The sequence below is a fragment of the Brachycentrus maculatus genome, unplaced genomic scaffold (assembly GCF_059751285.1).
Source record: "Brachycentrus maculatus isolate JH-2025_06_01 unplaced genomic scaffold, ASM5975128v1 h1tg000073l, whole genome shotgun sequence".
Classification (NCBI taxonomy): Eukaryota; Metazoa; Arthropoda; class Insecta; order Trichoptera; family Brachycentridae; genus Brachycentrus; species Brachycentrus maculatus.
Window position 1 is genome coordinate 853,178 of NW_028280827.1, and position 21,045 is coordinate 874,222.

At 32.6% G+C, this 21,045-nt stretch overlaps 1 protein-coding gene across 1 annotated transcript in view; it reads left to right on the forward strand.

Annotated features, from left to right (window-relative positions):
- Pka-R1 (protein kinase, cAMP-dependent, regulatory subunit type 1) overlaps positions 1 to 21,045 on the forward strand; it is a gene marked incomplete at its 3' end in the record, with an annotated part of 93,588 nt that overhangs the window by 64,315 nt on the left and 8,228 nt on the right. Inside the window, exons 2-3 of the mRNA XM_088257192.1 lie at positions 5,790 to 5,945; positions 17,158 to 17,358. Of these exons, the coding sequence (XP_088113318.1) occupies positions 5,790 to 5,945; positions 17,158 to 17,358 (357 nt within the window). The remainder of the gene's footprint in view (positions 1 to 5,789; positions 5,946 to 17,157; positions 17,359 to 21,045) is intronic.

A 21,045-nucleotide genomic window follows, 5' to 3' on the forward strand; every position in this document is an offset into this window, starting at 1 on the left:
TGTCACCCTTGTGTCGGTCTGGATTAAATGAGTCGATTCAATGCTGGACTAAAGTTGTACTTAACCTTTACGGAAGTGAGCGTAGAATACCGGAGAGTGAGTTTGACATACAAATAAGATTTCCTTTTACTCACAATATTTTGAGTGCTTCCAAATCACATATCGCTCACTCCTTTTAAGAACGTCATAAATCAAAAAACCTGATTTTTCAGGAGAACGTTTTTAAGGTTTAAAAATATAATACAATGTATTAAAAATAAATATCACTAATTGAACTTTTTACTGTGCAACAGATCCTTTAAGGCAAAACCTGAAGGTTTTTTCACCATTTAAAAAATATTTAGTACTTAAAAAAAAACAATTAAACAATACCTTTTCTTCAAATTGCAAAAACGACACTTTTTGCCCTGTAGCGGGTAAATATTAAGTTAAAAATATGCCGATTTTGCTGGGATATAGTACATTTTCTGGGTATTCCGAAAACATGCACAACTGAAAATTGACGATTTTTGATTTATGACGTTCTTGAAAGGAGTGAGCGATATCTGGGTTTGTACCTACACTCAGAATATTTTTATAATGATGTTTCAATAAAGATAAAGAAAAATATGAAAGTCTTTGTATTTAGAGGGCTTACGACCTGTCTTGGGCTTGTTAAAGTGATCACTTTTTACACGTGTAACATTCATTGGCAACCACACTACTCAAATGTTGGAATTTTATTTACCCTTCAAATGCCACCTTCCATCAATATAATTAATATAATTCGAACGTAAATAAAATTTGAGTAGTTTGTTGTCAATCATGGGCGAAATGGTGAATGTTACACGTGTTGCAAGTGGTTACCTAAACCAGCCTTGTAAATACCCATACATCCATATTCTCTTTCATCTTTGTTGAGACAGGCACCGTGGCGTAGTTGGGTAAACGCTCGACTGCGAAACTGGCGTCGCGGGTTCGATTCCCGCCAATTGCAAAATAAATTCAAGAAAGATTTATTTTCAATTGGTCTAGGTGTTTGTGATGTTTTTTTCACATTTACCTTCCCTATCCTTTCTATCCTACCTGCAGACAAGACTCAGATAGAGGCTTTGCGGGTTATTCCTTTAAAAAAATAATATTTATGCATATAAACAAGATAAATATTTGTGTTTTTATTATTTACAAAAATACTTCAATTTTATACTATTTCTGTGAGCTAAAGCGGCTCATTATTAGAAATAGGTATCAAATTGTGGTAGAGTGGATTCTGACCGAGAAACTCTGACTCAACAGTCTGCGACACTTACCACGGGACCACAACCCGACACATGTTATGTATATTTTAAACATAGTAATAAATTACTTAATAAAAAATATCAGACGGTCTGAAATAGTTGGGCTATGAACATAATTTACTTAGGCATATGTATGAATATTTTTCATACCTCAATCTTTATCGAACATAAGGATTTGCACATCGCGCAAATCGGTAGTTTGCTTACGTTTTTACTATACTATTTTTCTCGCCAACCAAGAACCAATGTCTGTTTTATGCTCTTAATTATATTCCATTTAATAACGAAAACGCTCCAATTATAAATAATTCATTCAAGGTGGGAATACAAAATGGTGAATTTCAATTAGAAAATAATAATAATTTCCAGTTCCTGCTGGGAAACTCGCAATCTGCATTGCACCGGAAATTTGCCAAGTCAATGGAAAATATTATTTCTTTTCTTCGTGACCTTTTGCATTATTAACTCGAGAATAATGTGCTTGAATGAAAAATGCAAACTGCAGTATATTGTAGTTTTATGTATTTTTTTAAACGTAATCACTTTCCATTAGGGTAACTGTATACCCAACAATGGTTGACGATTATTTATTGTCCTTATGTTGTCACGATTTTGCCTGAAAAATATCAGCCTTGATATACTCAACGTTTTCTTGTAAGCGGTATGTAAAAATCTAACTACTTTTTGCATTATTTACTCGATAATAATATGCTTGAATGGAAAATGTAAACTGAAGTTTATTGTAGTTTTATGTTTATATTTTTTTAACGTTATCGCTTTCCATAGGGTAACTTTATATCTAATAATGGTTGTCGATTTTTTTTTTTGGAATCTGAGCCCGCCATCCACCCGCAGCAGTTATAGAGTCCTGAGGGACTCTCTGTCAGCTGCACATAGAGGAAAATCTTCAAAATATTTCTGAAGAAATAAATAATGCTCTATTCAATTAATGAGGGGGAGGAGGATGTACGGACAGAGGCCGACACTTCGTCCCCACCACTCGGGATCCCCTCATTACCTCTTTTACTTTTAATAAAATAAAACAATAAGAAAACAAACAAACAAACAAAAACAAAAAAAAAATAACATGTTTGCAAAAAAATGCAATTTAAGACGAACACAAACAATGACTTAAAGACTAAAGTAATAGAGAACTAGTAACTAATAAAAAAAAAACATTGTTATTTACGGTTGTCGATTATTTATCTGTGCTCATATTATAATATACTTATACATATATTTTGCCTGAAAAACGTCAATCCTAAGATAATCGACGTTTTCCTGTTAGCGCAGGTAAAAATCTTACTATTTTTTATATAAGTTCAGGTACGAGATCAACTTATGTTTACATTTTGACATCTCAACATAGATAAAGAAGAATGTCTAGAATTCTGGGTATTTACAATGCTTATGGGCTGTTAAAGACTGGTTATGTGATCACTTTGCACACGTGTAACGTTCACCATTCTACCCATGATTGACAACCATATGTATTAAAATTTTGTAACTCCTACATATAGCATTAATCAGATAACACTTTATGTGGTGAGTTCACCATCTGTTGTTGGTTTGAGGAAGCTTTTATTTAGCAGAGACACTTTTATTTAGGTGTATGCAAGATCCTAAGCCGATTTTTTACTTACTGAGAGACGCCTTAAAACATGTTTTTAATTTTGGTGTAGCTTATAATAATATGCAGCTAGTAAAAATAATTTTTGTCCGCCTCCGTAGTGCAATGGTCAGCACGCTCGGCTACCGTTCTGGAGGTCCCGGGTTCGATTTCCAAGGGGGGTAAAATAAATATTTGTGATTTTTTCACTGTCATATTTATTCAATATTACCCTGGACTGGTACCTGAAGCGGAGGGCTGATCACCTTTCCTTCATGTGTAAACGATCAAGATAACACTGCGTTTATTATGACGCAGTGCCCTATGCACCATTGGGGTGCGGATAAGGGTTTATTATTTTTTATTAGTAAAAATAACCCAAAAGTGGAGCAACTCAGACTTGTGGACAAGGATGGGACACACCTAAATACGTTAGGAAAAACTTTTATTCTTGGGTTTATACTTTCAGACCTTTTTTTTACTTAAAAGGGAATTGTATTTATTTATTTAATATTTATTCTGTGGAAAGTCGAATCCATCATTACTAAATAATTATTTAGTTTTTTTTTGGTTTATTTTTAACTCTCTTCTCATATTCTTCCGAAAAGTAGCAAAATTTTCTTTCACATGTAATATTATTTATTTGTAATATTGTTTGCTAATTCTTTTACGAAGATGGATTTCTATGTTTCAACTTTTCATTGTTTCTCTAGCCCTATTCCAAAATGGCGGAACTTATTCACGGACTCTGTTGTGTGAGACATGCCTTTGATTGAAAAGTTTCTTGGTCTGTTCTTTGAAACTTTGACACGTACTCTTGGGATGAAAAAGGCCTTTTATGATTAAACCCGCTTCAGAAACAGAAGCGTTAGACGACTGACTAAAACAGTTTAACATAAGTCATAAATGACCCGTCTTTGTATTTTAAATGTTTCCATTTCCCTTTTTCAAAACTTTTCATCCAGCGGACGATCAGTGATTTTATTTCGTTTACTCAATATTAAAATAATATTTTTTTATATAGTACAATTTTAAAATCAAACACTGATTTTATGAGTCTACTTAATTGTATTTTATTGTTAAAAAATACATAAAAATAAATTTTCTGACAATTGTTCCGCCTTGTAATGGCATTTTAAAACGAATGTCAAACAATGTTTCAAACAAATGCCACAACAAGGCGAAATAATTGTCATAAAATTTATTTTTATGTATTTTTTAACAATAAAATTCAATTTACATAGACTGAAAAAAATCATTGTTTGATTTTAACACTTAGCATATAAATTAATATGGAATTCTACAAATTAAACACTGATTCTTATAATAATATTTTTGTGTTAAACGTTCAATATGGATAACATCGTATTTTTATTCAATCATGCATCACAGATTAGTGTGGCGGTCTATTCTTTCTGCCTATCTCTGTGTGGAAGCGGCGTGATGGTTACTTAGTTTAATAAACTACAATAGCTAGCACCTTTAGCGAGCAAAGTTTGCGTTTTTCACGTTGAATTTCAGATCGAAATTACACACTTTCAAATTACCTGGCCTACCCATTAGAACACTCCCGAGTAATAAATATGTCGGAATTATCGCTTTCTGCTTGCTTTACTGTGCTAAGCCGCTTTGTTTGCGATTGCTTTATGGTATCTGCTACTGAAGAAATTCACAATGATATATCATGGCATTAAGCTATAGCGGCCCAACGCCATTTGTAGCTTTGAAAATATTATGTTCTTTTATAATAACATTTTTAGTGGGTCTAAATACTTGTTTACGAATTTGGATTTTCTACAATTATAGGAGTTTTTCTTTCATATTATTTTTCACCAAATTCACATAGATGAAGAAGAATATGGACACCAATAGATGTCCCTTGTGAAATTGTAGTAATTCAAGCACTATGTTTTGAAAATTGAATCATATATATAGAAGTTCCAAGAATTTGAGTAGTGTAGTTGCCAATCAAAGTAGAATTAGTAAATGTTACACGTGTGTAAAGTGATCACTTAAACTAGTCCATCACGCTCGTAAGGCCCCTAAATGACCAGACTTGCATATTCTTCTTTTATAATCATTAAAAATTATTAATTATTCATCCCAATCAAAATTATTGTATTGTTAATAACAATTTGGATACAGAAAAAACTCCTTGCATTTTACTTACATCTTTATCCCTTGTCATAGTATCTTATGGGACATGTCTGTCCATACTCATACAAAAATAACAGACCACTGAAATATCTGAATACAAAAACCAACTCCTTGCATTTTACTTACGTGTCTGTCCTTACTCATACAAAAATAACAGACCACTGAAATATCTGAATACAAAAACCAACTCCTTGCATTTTACTTACATGTCTGTCCTTACTCATACAAAAATAACAGACCACTGAAATATCTGAATACAAAAACCAACTCCTTGCATTTTACTCATATGTCTGTCCCTACTCATACAAAAAATAACAGACCACTGATATCGTAGTCATACAGGAGAAAGTGAGCAACTACCAAAACGTAAACTGTTCAGGAGTGCCATTTAAGTCACTTTTGCTTGGCAAGAAAATAAACATCAATGCAGTTAGTCATTTTAAACAAGTCAATATATTATAGTTCTAAGTTTTAAATCCTTTGGGATTTTTAGATATCAAATAGTCAATGATCACGTTTTTGTAAAAAATGCACTCGGTCACTTTCTCCTGTATGACTGCGATATATCTGAATACAAAAAATAACTCATTGCGTTTAAATTACATGTATGTCCCTAGTCATGCCACCCATGTGCCATAATATGACGCCAAATCCCAAGTTTTACTTTTTTTTATGCATTGTCTATTTTTTCTCTCAGTCTGACCATTTCGTGTTGTCAGTTTGCCTAATGGTGTTGTTTGTCCTAGGAGCAGGCGCACACGGCGGCGCTGGCGGCTGCGGCCCCCGAAGACACGGAGGACCTGTCCCCGCTGCCGCAGCCCGCCGCACAGCCGCCGCGGCGCCGCGGCGGCATCAGCGCGGAGCCCGTCACTGAGGAGGACGCCGCCAGCTACGTCAAGAAGGTAATAACTTAACTTAAGGGTGGCCAACCCGCGGACCGCGGGTGTCTATTTGCGGCCCGCGGAGTAAATCACACATTTATTCCTTTAGTGTACACAAAACCACCAAAAGAATATTTCATCGTGCGTAGTTCGTATCATATTCCATATATGGGAGTATTTCACTATTTCAAGACCCATAATGGCGTCAAGTATGTAGTAAAGACGTTGGACTAAAAGAAAGAGTAACAGAAGAACTGAGATGACAGATGGACTATAAACTATTTTTTCGTGGAATTTAAAACAAAGCCAACATGCAATGATTCTGTTTCTATCTTGAAAAAGTATAACATTAAACGGCATTACGAGGCTAAACATGCAAATGAGTTTGAAACGTACCTAATATATATATATATATATATATATATATATATATATATATATATATATATATATATATATATATATATATATATATATGTATATATTTATATTTATATATATATATTTATATATATATATATATATTTATATATATATATATATATATATATATATATATATATATATATATATATATATATATATATATATATATATATATATATTTATATATATATATATATATATATTATATATATATATATATATATATATATATATATATATATATATATATATATATATATATATATATATATATATATATATATATATATATATATATATATAGCAAATAAATCTTAATTATTATAATTTTTGACTTCATTTATAATTAATTAAGGGGATTAGGTATGAATGTCCGTATTTTTCCAATTTAAAATCGCTAATTTTTTCTTGTGTAGTGACTACCCAACACCGGGACGCGCGTTTTATTTTGTCACCGGAAGGGAAAGGTTAATTTACCTTTTTTTCTTCCTTCAAATATATTATGGGGCATAGGCAGTGATCATATTTATTTTGTAAGCTTGCACTTACTGCAATTTCTCAGAAATATCTACATATATATACGCGGATGACTAATGACTAAGACAAGTTGTACATAGAAGGTCGAGACGAAGTGCCGTATGTAACAAGAGTGCTTCTAATTCTGTCCCCTCGTGTCTTCCAATATGCTTCGTGCATTTCCGAGAAATCTTTTCTCAGCCTCTTTAAAAATGTAGTTGCCATTTAATCTCTGAGCTGTTAGTTTATTTGCTATCCCCAAAATAATATATTTTGAGCTATAAATCACTCAATACCTGGTGTATAAATGTATAGTTTATATCACTTTTTTATTATTATTTATTCTTCATATCTTTTTTTACAACATTTTGAATGTGTCCAAATACTTGTTCACAAAATCTGGATTATCTCCAATTACAGGAGTTATTTTCATATTATTTTTTGACATCTCATCAAAGATGAAGAAGAATATGGATTCAGTATGGATAATCCATTTCTTCTTCATCTTTGATGAGATGTCAAAAAATAATATGAAAATAACTCCTGTAATTGTAGATAATTCAGATTTTGTGAACAAGTATTTGGACACACTCAAAATGTTGTAAATAAATTATCTGGTCAAATTATAAGCTTAATAATAAAAATGAAAATCGTATTTTCTGGCGTTTCTCATGTGTGTGATTATAATCCAGGATTCGGACCTCACATACTAATATAAGAGTTTCTGCTTAGTAAAAAAGCTTCTTTACATCTCACCAATAGATGCCTCTAGTGAAGTTCTAGTGATTCAAGAACAAGGTTTCTAAATTGGCTCATATATATATATATATAGAACTTCCAAGAATTTGAGTAGTGTGGTTGTCAATAATGGGTAGAATTGGTGAATGTTACACGTGTGTAAAGTGATCACTTAAACCAGCCTATGACGGTCGTCAGCCCCGTAAATGCCCAGACTTCCATATTCTTCTTCATCTTTGATGAGATGTCAAAAAATAATATCTTCATATCTTGTTTTCTTTCAATTGTGACTGACGAGCACTTATCAGTACAATTTTGACAATCCTTGTAAGCTCCTTATAAATTGTACATGACAGAAAATACGCATTCATTTTCACACTTCATTTTCAATAAATTTATTTTATTTACTCATTATCCATTAAATTTTAAAATACATCTTTGCAAAATATATTTGAACATTTAAACCTTACTTCTATTTATAGTAAATATAATCATCGTTCACAATTTTTTTTATTGATAATTGATTTTATTAAAAATTGCATTTCGTAATTTATTTATTTGTAATTCGATTCAGTTTGTTATATTCGTGACTATGAAAAATTGTAAAGCAATTTAATGTCAATTAATCAATTAATAAAACAAACTATTGTAGGTTATTTAAATGTTTTTATGCAATTAAGAAGTTCACATTTATTATCAAGTACAGCATTATTTTACATTTTAACAAATTATTCAATCCTTTAATTTGCATTTGATTAGTTTTTTAAAAAAAAGACTGTATATATATATATAAATAAATATATATATATATATATATATATATATATATATATATATATATATATATATATATATATATATATATATATATATATATATATATATATATATATATATATATATATATATATATATATATATATATATATATATATATATATATATATATATATATATGTAGCATAGAAATTCGTATAATGTTACATGATGTTGGTAGGCAGTGTATTTATCCCACCATGAAAAGCCACGGGAGCTTAATTTCCCAATTCATTCTACTATTCACGATTCAGTAATTTATTTTCTATGCAAGCTGCTTGACGTTGAAATTAACTACTATACCCTCTGAAAGACGCCCCCTCCTAATTTAATATAATGAATTGTCTGTGACATATATTATTTTCGTGTAATGTAAGCATACTCTTCCTCTTTCTTTACTCTTATTCAGGGTCATCTCAACCCCTGTGCTAAAAAGGCATAACTTATCAACCCTTTTACGATTTTTACCTTGCATATGTAATAAAATCACGTACATTTCAATCGGTGCGTGATTTTTGTGTCGTTTTTATTTCTTTCAAAAAGAATTGGAATCTTTTTAATTTATGACGAAACAAAAAAATGTAAGTTTAAACCTATAACCACGAACGCTTAATTAATAATTAGGTGAGTACGTTACTACGATTAGCAAAAATTTTGGTACTTAATTTAAAGTAAAAGTAAATTTATCAAAGCTTTCATTGCTCAGACTTCAAAGGTTAATTAATTATACATCATTAAGATGCTGTTTATTTTGTCGAACTCTGTATTAAATTAGAAACTTGATAAAACTAAAGCAAATACAAATTTCGAGTCTATACGAGAGTGACAATTTTAAGGAGCTTTTTGAGGATATTTTCGAGTCTGGATTGCTTTTACGCCAGTTCGAAAATTTCTTCGGATATCGATTACGTACACTCAAAATCTGTCTTGATTCATCTTTATCGAGTTCGTAAATCAATGAATTACTTTACAAACAAGTGCCATTCATCCTGTAAATTAATTTCAGATAAGATTGTAATTTAATCGATAAGTTAAGAGGTGTCCCGGCATTACGTCCGTATCAGAAGATACAGAAGTTCAAAGGGAAATATTTTCCTTATCTACTGTTTCGTCTAATGGTACTGGAACACTTGTGATGGGGAAGACGGAAACGCGCAAATGAAAGTGAATTATTTATTTTTAAAAAAATGTCAAAGTTGTAAGGGCGAAAAGAACAAAGCGACACCAATAGAAAAAGAGCGAGTGTGACGTATAGGGTAGACTGGGTACGGTTGAAACAAAGGACGGTTGAAACAGAGCAAATATCTTGCAAACCGTATGCGGTAGGGTGAAGGGTCCAAGGGACGAACAAAGCGGACAACAAGTTCAAACACGAATATCAGTGTTGCATCGCTCGCCGCACGGTGCAGTTGCTTGTAGGAGGTCTTATTGTATTTTGATAACCAAAAGTAAGTATTTTTGTTCCGAGAATTTTCCTTTTATTACGGTTTTTATTGAAACGATATTATTGAGTATGATTTCGTGTTTGAAATGAAGCTTGTAGAACACGATATAGTGATTAGTTTTAATGTGCCATTATTGTTAACATTACTTTTTTCTGTTTTCCACCTAAAGGAGGGGTTGGGGACGGTTGAAACATTTTTTGTGGGTACGGTTGAAACAACATATTTTCTCAGTTTTCCTGTTTTCTTGATGCCGAGAGTACGCGCAAGAAAGACTTCGAGAGGGGAGGTCGACTTGTCGAGGTATACATACGCTTATGAGGAGGTTAAAGCAGGAGATTCACTGCGAAAAGCGGCGGAGAAGCATGGATTAAACCATTGTTCGCTCATTATATATATACGAAAGCGAGATGCATCTGGTGAAGAAGAAAATGGGATATGAACCCCATAACGAACTTTTTAATAAAGAACAAGAGCAGGAGCTTGCAAAATACTTGCTACTAAAAAAAAAACAGAGAAAGAAGAGATAAGAAAGGAACATGAAATAAGGTTGAAACGGATGAAAACTAAGTAAGTCAAGAAAAGATTGGATGGAGGAAAAAGTAGAAGGATCGTTAAAGGAAAAATAATCATAATACGCAACAGGAATCATCATCAGAAGAGGACGAGTGCTATTGTCTTGTTTGTCTGTCACTGTATTCAGAGAGCAAATCCGGTGAAAAGTGGAAACAGTGCACCACTTGTAAACTGTGGACTCAAGAAGACTGCACAAAAGGTGGTCTTAGCTATGTTTGCCACAATTGCGACTCGGAATGATCCCAAAGCTAGATTTTCGCTTGATTTATGACTAATCAAAATGAAAGAAGTGTTTCCTTTTAGTTAATTCACAGATTATTTTCGTTCGATTTGTTTTTTTTTTTAAATGCCATTGTTTTTAGTTGTTTTTGTTCATTACATATCTGTAGACTGATTAATATTGTCATGCGGTGCCATAATTATTTATAAAACAAACATAAATAATGAATAAAACGTCTTACACTATTAAATATTGATTTATTTGCTTGTGTTTCAACTGACCCCAATCACTGTTTCAACTGCCCCTGGTATGGGGACGGTTGAAACAAATCGGATATATTTTTTAAATTTGATCTGCCACTAAAAATAACACACCTGGTACTGAAATAATACTTCCCATTAGTAGACAGAAACACACTCTTGTATTTAATGCATCTTCATCATCGCTTGACTTGTTAAGAACAATTCTATGGACAATTTAAGCAAAATTGTTTCAACCGTACCCAGTCTACCCTACACGTTTGAATATTAATCTAATCTGAGCACACAAATATTGGCCCTCCACCCCTTAAATACGATTTTAAAGGCGTTGCATGTGGTGGGGACAATATTGTAAACATTTAAAACTTAATGAACTGCGTCTCTTTGTTCTTCTCGAATACATGTTTGCCTTACATAATCTTAATTTCTAAACATTTATATTATATTATCAAAATATCTCCTCAAAAAATACACAATTTTTTTTATGGCACTTGCATTACATAATGTTTTCAATATTCTTAAAGATAACATGTTTTCAATAATCTTAAAGATGACAATATCTATTCGTCGCCTACGCCAAGTTGTGTTATCAACATATTGAAATTGAGTGGAATATAAAATAAACCTTTGAATAAACCCATTTGGAAGAAACAGCTATCCTCTAGTATAATTTATACTATAATCCTGAATGTTTATGTTTATATCATGTTTGACTAATGGCTCAAAGACGGAATACCTCATCGATGTGGAATTTTGTCAGATCAATCGAAAGCGAATTTCTGTGTCGGAATTTCCAGGAGGAGGAAAAATAGGTACTATAATATAATAGAGTTAGACAAGAATAGTAGTAAAGGAAAGGATATTTTTTAAAGGTCTTTTTTAGACCCATAGAGTCTTTTTTTCATATTGACATATTTTCTCTAAGTTCTGCAGTAAAGATAGATGAGGTAAATGAGAAAAATGCGTCACAAACACCCAGACCCATTGGAAAACAATATTTCTTGAATGCATTTTACAATTAGCGGGAATCGAATTCGCAGTCGAGCGTCTACCCAACTACGGCACTGCGCCTGTCGATGTTGCATACCCGTACTAGCTTGTGTAACATGGACACTGCTAATATGAGCGAGTCAGATTATGGGTTGAATTTTTACTTGAGGAGGTACTTTCAAATAAATAATTCAGTACGCAACCAACTGCGCGAGGACGCACACATGTCTACGCGCACATTTTTTTAGAATAGGTACACATATTGGAATTAAATTTATTTTTTACAATATATTGATTTTTTTACTCCTTACCTTTCAAAAACTCTTTTTTTCTTGAAACCATACATTTATTTTGAAGAATAACCTATTTTTCTCAATACAAAAACAGTGTTTTAACCAAAAAATTCAATTACGTTAAATTTTACTTGGGTTTAAAGAAAACTAAGTGGCGGGCCATCGATTATCCCGCCTTAAGAATCTGTTTTTAAACAATCTGAAAAAAGGAATCTGTTGAAAATTCTTAAAAAAAAACGTGAAATATTCGACGGAGTGCTACAATCGACCTTTGTGCTATACTTGACCTATTAATCACTGATTCCGTGCTTGGAACCATCTTAGTGATCTTCTGCGTTTCGCTGAGAGCAACCCTTAAATATTTTAGTACCCTTAATCTCCTTAACGACCTAACGGGTCTTTACCCACTTTACCTTTCCTTTCATTTCACTTCCTTATTTATTTATGGTAATACAAGGGAATACGTACATATAAAATATAATTTTAAATCATTAACGATGTAATAATATGCCAAATACTTGCAAGTGGTCAGGTTAGGAGTCGTAACAATCGGCGGGTATGTATGAGGAGATGCATGAACGTGGAAGAGGCGAAGAATGTTTACAAAGACAGAGTGGTGTGGCGTTCTATTCTCTCTGCCTACCCCTGCGGTGAAGCGGAGTGATGGTTAGTTAGTTAGATTTTTTAATGCGCACGAGAAAGAACTTTTTTTAAATATTCTGATATTCTTGATATGTCGTGTAAATAATTCACCTTCAAACCCTCATCCGCACCCGATGGTGCATAGGGCACTACACCATATAAACGCAGTGTTATCTTAATCGTTAACGCACGAAGGAAAGGTGATCAGCCCTCCGCTTCAGGTACCAGTCCAGGGTAATATTGAATAATTATAAGAGTGAAAATATCATTTTTATTTATTTAACCCCCCCCCCTGGGAATCGAACCCGGGACCTCCAGTACGGTAGCCAAGCGTGCTGACCAGAGGTTGACTCCTCCGTAGTGTCCACCCCCAGTTTTAATAATTAATATCGACTTACCAATTCAAATAATAAACTCTTTGTTATTATTTTACCTCAGTATATCTACAACCATTCAAAAAAATCCACATCGCAAGAGACTGATTACGAAACAGACAGATCCTCGGATCTATAAGAAGGAAGAAGAAGAAAATTCAAAATACCTACTTTAATACAAATATCAGTAAATTTTTCTTATAATTACGAAATGACCTTTTTTTGTTCTGATGATCGTTTTTCGTGAAGGGTCAACATTTAAAGGGTTGATGACGTTTCAGTGTTCTTCTTGTGTACTCCGCTCCCCCCTCTCCCACTTCGGTTATGAAAAAATCCATAATTCTTCAGATATTTACGACATCATTTTTCTTCTGTTCTGGACATAAACTCCAGTGTTATCGTCTTACAGTTTTATCTCAGCGGGTTTTGAACAAAAAAAATATACGGTTTTATGACTGCGAAACGAAATGAAAGCGCGGAAAACCTCACAATTAAATTATGAAATTGTAGATAGTAATTTTCTTTAAATCCGACATTCATGCTTAAGACTGTGTGAAGCAATTATATTTTATTTATTCTTATTTTTTAATTAACTTTTGTTCATCGTAGATACCGTATTTTAAATATCGCTCACTCCTTAGTTCCAAGAACGCCATAAATAAAAAATCGGCAGTTTTCAGTTGTGCGTGTTTTCGGAATGCTCGGAAAATGTACTAGATCCCAGCAAAAGCGGCATATTTTTAACTTAATATTTAACCGCTACAGGGCAGTTTTTGCATTTTGAAGAAAATGTATTGTTTACTTATTTTTTTTAAATACTAAATATTTTTCAAATAGAGAAAAAACATTTAAAAAAAAAGGTTTTAACAAAAAAGATCTGTTGCACAGTACAAAGTTCAATAAGTGTCTTGATATTTATTTTTAATACCTTTTATTATATTTTTAAACTTTAAAAACGATCTCCTGAAAAATCAAGTTTTTTGATAAACATATGACGTCGTAGAAAGGAGTGAGCGATATATAGTGTAATATATTCATTTCATATCTTAATTTATCCTGCTCGTATATGCCTTCATTGCAAGACGACAGAAGAATAATGAATATTTATTAGAACACAAAAAATAATAATGGCCTTATTTGAGACAATATGCCTTTGTATTACTTCAGTGAGTCGGAATGGGGGACCTGATAATTGATTTACGGAGACGAGACAGAAGGGGGAAAATTATTCATTAATTTAAGAGAAGCTTTCATTTCGCGAATAAACAATTCAATTAAGGTGCCTTGCCGTAAATTGGAGTTAAATAAGACTGGAATGAATTATTCGAGTTATTTCTCAATCGGGTTGCTTTGACGTCAACGGTGCTATTAATTTTGAAAGAAATAACTTAAAACCCTTTCCGGTCCCCAAAATTAAAAAAAAATCTAGGTAGACATTTTCATTCCAATTGGAAAAAAAAACATTTGTCGTCTGCTCCACATACTGTTGTAATAGATACCAGTGACAAAAATGTAAGCTTGGAATTTAAATAAATAATACTAATGATGAAAAAATGTTGAATAACATCCAACATGGGACCTAAGAGGAAAAAATCGATGTCGAATGAGATTCGACATTTGACCAGTAAGGGTTAAAAGTGTTTTATTATTTTTATTTTGACCCTTATCTGCGTACAATGGTGCATAAGGCAATGATTTAGATCCACCCTGTGCTAACGTTATCGTATTTTTAAAAGCTTTTTTTCTGTAGGTTTCATCGATTTGATCATGGTCACTATTAACATTAGATTAAATATTTTTTTGTTAATTCTGAGATCTCAAACGTTTGAATTCAGAAGCGAACGGCTGCGCTAGAGATCGGACATCTTTCCGCGCATGATTTTTTTTAAAGAATTTACATCAAAATTGACTTTTTTGCATATACTTCTATTGAAAAAATATTTTTCATCATATTTTTTTGAACTCCCTATCAATAACCCTTCTTTTCAAGCGTTTATTTATTTCGAAGAAAAACTTATCATTTCAATAAAAAAACGGTATTATGCAATAAATTCAATTGCGTCAAATGTTACCTGGACTTAAAGAAAATTAAGGCCTTAATATAATACCGCGTGAACTTTTAACGACGTTTCAACCTTTTTAAGTCGTCATTTTCACCCTTCAGATAACCTGTGCAATTGAATTCCGAATGTCGGAAAAAGTTACGTTAACACGGTATCACACAAAAAAAGTCCAAAACTTTTTACGCATTCAAAGTATTTTAGCGTCGTTTGCCATAAATAATACTGAATAAAACATTTCATCCTTTGTGTGTGGAGGCGGCAGTGACACGGCAGAGTGACTCCAAATGAAAATGTCAGCAAGTTTCCTGTGAAATTTGCCACACCGTTTGTTTTATATTCTGTCCTGTATAAATACTGCCGTTCGCATGTAGCGAGACCATTCTGCCTCGAAAGGCCTTCCTGCCGGCATGAGGCATACTTAAAGTAACCATACGCCCCGTTTTGAAAGGGGACCGTCCCGTTTTTAGATAGCCTGTCCCGTTGTCCCCAAGTAAAGTTTCGGGACGTCGAAATGTCCCGTTTTTAAAAAAAGAGCAACACACGGTAACAAAACTTTAGAGTTATCATTGAATACATTTTATGCTTGCCCGGAACAAATACGCCCGTAGAAAGAGTCTTTTCACATATGAATAAGTTGTGGACGACAGAAAAAACACAATTACAAGTCGGAGTACTTAAAGCGATGTTGTTAATTAAGATATTTTTTTTAAATCCTGCCAAGAATTTCATACTTTCATATAATATAATTAAAATGTAACTTTGTTTTAAAATCACTATAAATATTTTATTATAACTTTATTATAATGTCTACCGGTTTCGAAGCTAACCGCTTCTTTATCAAGACTGATTAATACTAAAATACTATCTTGATCAGTCTTGATAAAGCAGCGGTCAGCTTCGAAGCCGGTAGACATTATAATTAAGTTATAATAAAATATTTATAGTGGTTTTAAAACAAAGTTACATTTTAATTACAAAATGGAAAATCACAAAGTTAGTGCTTCAAATATAAATTTTATTAAATTCCATTCTTATTTAAAATCAAACCCACCTTTACTTACAGAAAAATTTAAACAAAAAATCTTCATATTTTTATTATTTATTCCTCTTATTTTCATTATCAACATTCCTTTTATTTTAAGCGATACATAAAAACTATGAAAAAACACGTGTTTTCTTGAATATATGTACATATATACAATTACGTAAAAATTGTCCCTTTTTGAGGACAAAAATAAATGGTCACATTAGGCATGCGGCACAGTGCAATTTACGAAATATGCTTAACCGCGCTGGCCGCGTCCGTAAAATGGCCAATCTCCTTGTTTGCGCTGCCCTAAAATGTTACGACATTTTTATAAAGGACAAGTTGGTTTTTACTTGGCGATCACGTGCTAATATATTTTGTATCATTTCATTTTATTTGCAACATTTTGGGTGTTTCAAAACAAATGTTGTGAATAAAATAACTGATCAAATTATATGGTTGAGTGGAAATGCGATGACTGACCATTCTCTGTAAATGTCTTTGCACTATTCCGTATCTGTCTGCTGTGCTGGTCGGGGTTGTGGACGTCTGTGTACCGGCCAACGTCGGGTCGGAATCGGATCTAGCTGACTAACTGAACTAAATACTAATCCTTTTCATTGCCGACACCGGGGTACTTCTAGAAAACGCGCTGACCACTACACTACGAAATTGGACTCGTTTGTCTATTACAGCCTCAAAACGATTAGCAAATGTGCATATATGAAAAAATGGATTGAAAAAAATACAGTAGTTTTAACTAGCAACACTTCGAGTGCTGACGCCTGTATTTATATAAACATTTATATTGTAAACAAAATATTAATTGAATGTATTTTTATCCCTTCAGGTTGTACCAAAGGACTACAAGACAATGGCCGCCCTGTCTAAAGCCATTGCCAAGAACGTCCTGTTCTCTCACCTGGATGAGAACGAGAGATCGGACATCTTCGACGCCATGTTCCCCGTCAACTACCTCCCCGGAGAGTCCATCATTCAGCAGGGAGACGAGGGCGACAACTTCTACGTCATAGATTCCGGAGAAGTCGAGGTTTGTATAAATTCACAAAAAAACTCATAAAACCAAAATTATAGGCCTAAGTAACTTCATTGCTACATTTCGACATCTCAAGATAGATGAATACAATACTACGGATATCTGGGTATTCATATTAGTGTTCATTTATGTCGAGATTTAAAAAAATAAAAATAACTTTGACGTCGCCCACCTTATCAAGCTGATATACCTTGGGAATATTAGAAGGAGGGGTAGGGAGATGAAAGAAAATTCAGCACAAAAAAATATACTTAAATTAATTTAATTAAAATATCAAAAGTATACGAAAGCGATTTTAACTTAAACTAATCTTAAATTGCTATCTTAAATTAGCTTAAAATTAATTAATCCTATCTTAAATTAAACTTATTCTAACCTTTGGTGAAAAAGATGCGCCGTGATGCTGGGGTGGCCGTGATCCTTTGTGAAAAAGCTGCGCCGTTGGATGCTGGGATGAGGTTCTTCTTATGACGGGCCGCCGTGCGATGATTCTTGCTTCTTATCTTCTTCTTCTCCTAGTAGAGCTTCAGCTCTTAATTTGAGGCTTATGACCCGGCGTGGGTTTGCTTTTGATACTCCGGATTTTAATAATTAATATAATTTTAAATTATTTATTTTTTAAAAATTTAAAAATAATTTATAAAATTTATTAAATTTATTTTATATTTTTAAATTACAAATATATATTATATAATATTTTAAACATAATTCAAGAGATTATACGTATTCTATTCCAACTCCTCGATCCCACTGATTTCCCAAATGCCCTTCCAACTGATTTCTCCCGACTGATTCTTCCAACTGACTATTCCGACCAGTCCGACTGGTCGGTCTTCTCTGATCCGATGGATCCCTTCCAACTGATCCTTCCAATTGTTGGCTTCCAAGTCCCTATTCCGACCAACTCTTTTCCGACCAACTGCCGGCTTCCAAGTCTCCGATCCCACTGATTTCTTCCCGTTATATTCGGTTTCTCTCCTTGAAGATCACGCCCTCGAAACAATTTCTCATTGGCTGACGGTTCGCTTGTATCCACCCCCAAAATTTTTTAACGTCTAGACATTTCAATTAGCAAACTTTTAATTTTATTTGCGCTATATCATAAACAAATGCTTTTACTATAATAATAAAGACCGCCGGGAAATAATCCCTTTACAAAGGCCAGCGGGTTGGCGACAGTTTTTTATGATTCAAACCTTTTAAATACATTTTAGTTTTACGACAGGTAAATTATAAAAGGTTGGAGCCATAAAAAATATTTGCGCGCACAGAAAAAATTTTTACCTAAGACTAATTAATTAAATGGATTGATGATTGATTTTTTTAGCCAGCCTGAAAGGATAAACGTGGTTTCACCACGTCAACTTTTTAGTGGAAAAACCCATATTTTTGTGAACTAGGATTTGGACACACTCAAAAGTGTTGTAAACTTCATTGCTAACTTAGAATCATGAATTGTATAAACTCGTGACTATACCGAGATAGCGACTGTTTTTGCCTAGAATTATTCACTCAAGAATCAAGTATGTGACTTTAAACGTAAAGAGTAAAGTTACGCACAAGTATAAAACTTGTAAAGTTGGAGGATAGTTGTGGTGCATAGGCCGTAGCAAGATTTCCGAGTCACTTAAACGCAAGGAGACTCCAAAAAAATATAGTTCTACATATTATTTTATAAAATGATGTTCCACTAAAAATACCTGTGCTAAATTTAAAACTTTTTCAAATTATTAAGTGTATAATGTATTAACGGATTTTTTAAATCTGAATCCGTTTGCTATAAATGCAAACGGATTCAGATTTAAAAAATCCGTTAATACATTATACACTTAATAATTTGAAAAAGTTTTAAATTTAGCACAGGTATTTTTAGTGGAACATCATTTTATAAAATAATATGTAATATCTTTACGATTCAGTTTCCTGTGCACCATTGGGTGCCGATAAAGGTTAGGAAAGGAAGTGTTTCATTCAGGGTGTCGCCGTATTATTTTACTTAATCGACTGCAAGTCAAAATATGTATTATATTATTGACACTATCATAATACATAATGTATACTCTTAAATGTCCACAGGAATGTAATTAGTTTAATTATGAAAACATATTGAAATGGTAGCATATGACGTCACACGATTCGAAATAAATTATTTATCCTTATATTGTTTGGTGGATTGTACAAGTAAACTTTAAATCAGTCAATTTCATTTGTTTGCCTACTTGGGACTGTCATTTAAACGTGAAGAGCACTCACTCAATATCCTATTAAAAATTTACCATGTTCGGCCGACATTGGTGTGAAGGACTTAAAATAACTTGTTTATTTAATTGTGAGGTTATCATTTAGTGTTAAAAGCGTGTGTTATTTATTACACTGTCATTTTATAACACGAACATTCATAATTTATTATTAGATTAAAACCAATATTTTTAGCTTTTCCACTTTTTTATTTGACCAGCGACCGGGTTTCGTCGTTACCGACATCATCAGACTGGTGAGAGGCTATACAAATTGTTATGTTATATATAAAAGAAGGCAGGAGTTGATAACCATGATTTGATATAATTTTATGAGAGATTAATTTAATTTGAGTGAATTTAAGTATTGTATGATATTAAAAATATTTTTTATAAAGGTTTTTTTGTATTGAAAGCACGATTTTATATAAAGTTATAATAGATTTGCATTTTTTGTAAATGAATTTAAATTATGTAACAAAGTATCAGGAAATGCTGGTTGACGGCTACTTCCACTACGCTGTGGTTATCCGGGGGGAGTCCGAAGTTCTCTGAAATGTAAATTTCCCGGCAGTCATTTCTTATCGACAAGACATTAAGGCATCTATTGTTTAAAACAATCTCTCATAAAATTATATCAAATCATGGTTATCAACTCCTGCCTTCTTTTATATATAACATAACAATTTGTATAGCCTCTCACCAGTCTGATGATGTCGGTAACGACGAAACCCGGTCGCTGGTCAAATAAAAAAGTGGAAAAGCTAAAAATATTGGTTTTAATCTAATAATAAATTAAAAATGCAATTCCATCACGAAGTGTCAGTGGATAATATAAAAAAACGAACATTCATGTTTGCTCAAAAGTTTTCCAAATCGCTCACTCCTTTCAAGAACGTCATAAATCAAAAATCGTCAATTTTCAGTTGTGCATGTTTTCGGAATGCCCAGAAAATGTACTATATCCCAGCAAAAGCGGTATATTTTTAACAAAATATTTACATGCTACAGGGCCGAAAGTGTTGTTTTTGCATTTTGAAGAAAATGTATTGTTTAATTATTTTTATAAATAAATTAAATATTTCTCAAATGTAGAAAAAACCTTCAGGTTTTACCTAAAAAGATCTGTTGCACGGTAAAAAGTTCAATAAGTGGCTTGATATTTATTTTTAATACATTGTGTTTTATTTTTAAACTTTAAAATCGTTCTCCTGAAAAATCAAATATTTTGATTTATGACGTTCTTGAAAGGAGTGAGCGAAATATAAAAACGCCGGTAGAAAATATTGGGGTTAAATATTCCAGTATTTTTTACATTTTTTTGACATCTCAACACAGATGAAGAAGAATATGGAAGTCTGGATATTTACAGGGCCTGTGACATGTCATAGGCTGGTTAAGTGATCACTTTACACACGTGCAACATTAACCATTCTACCCTTGA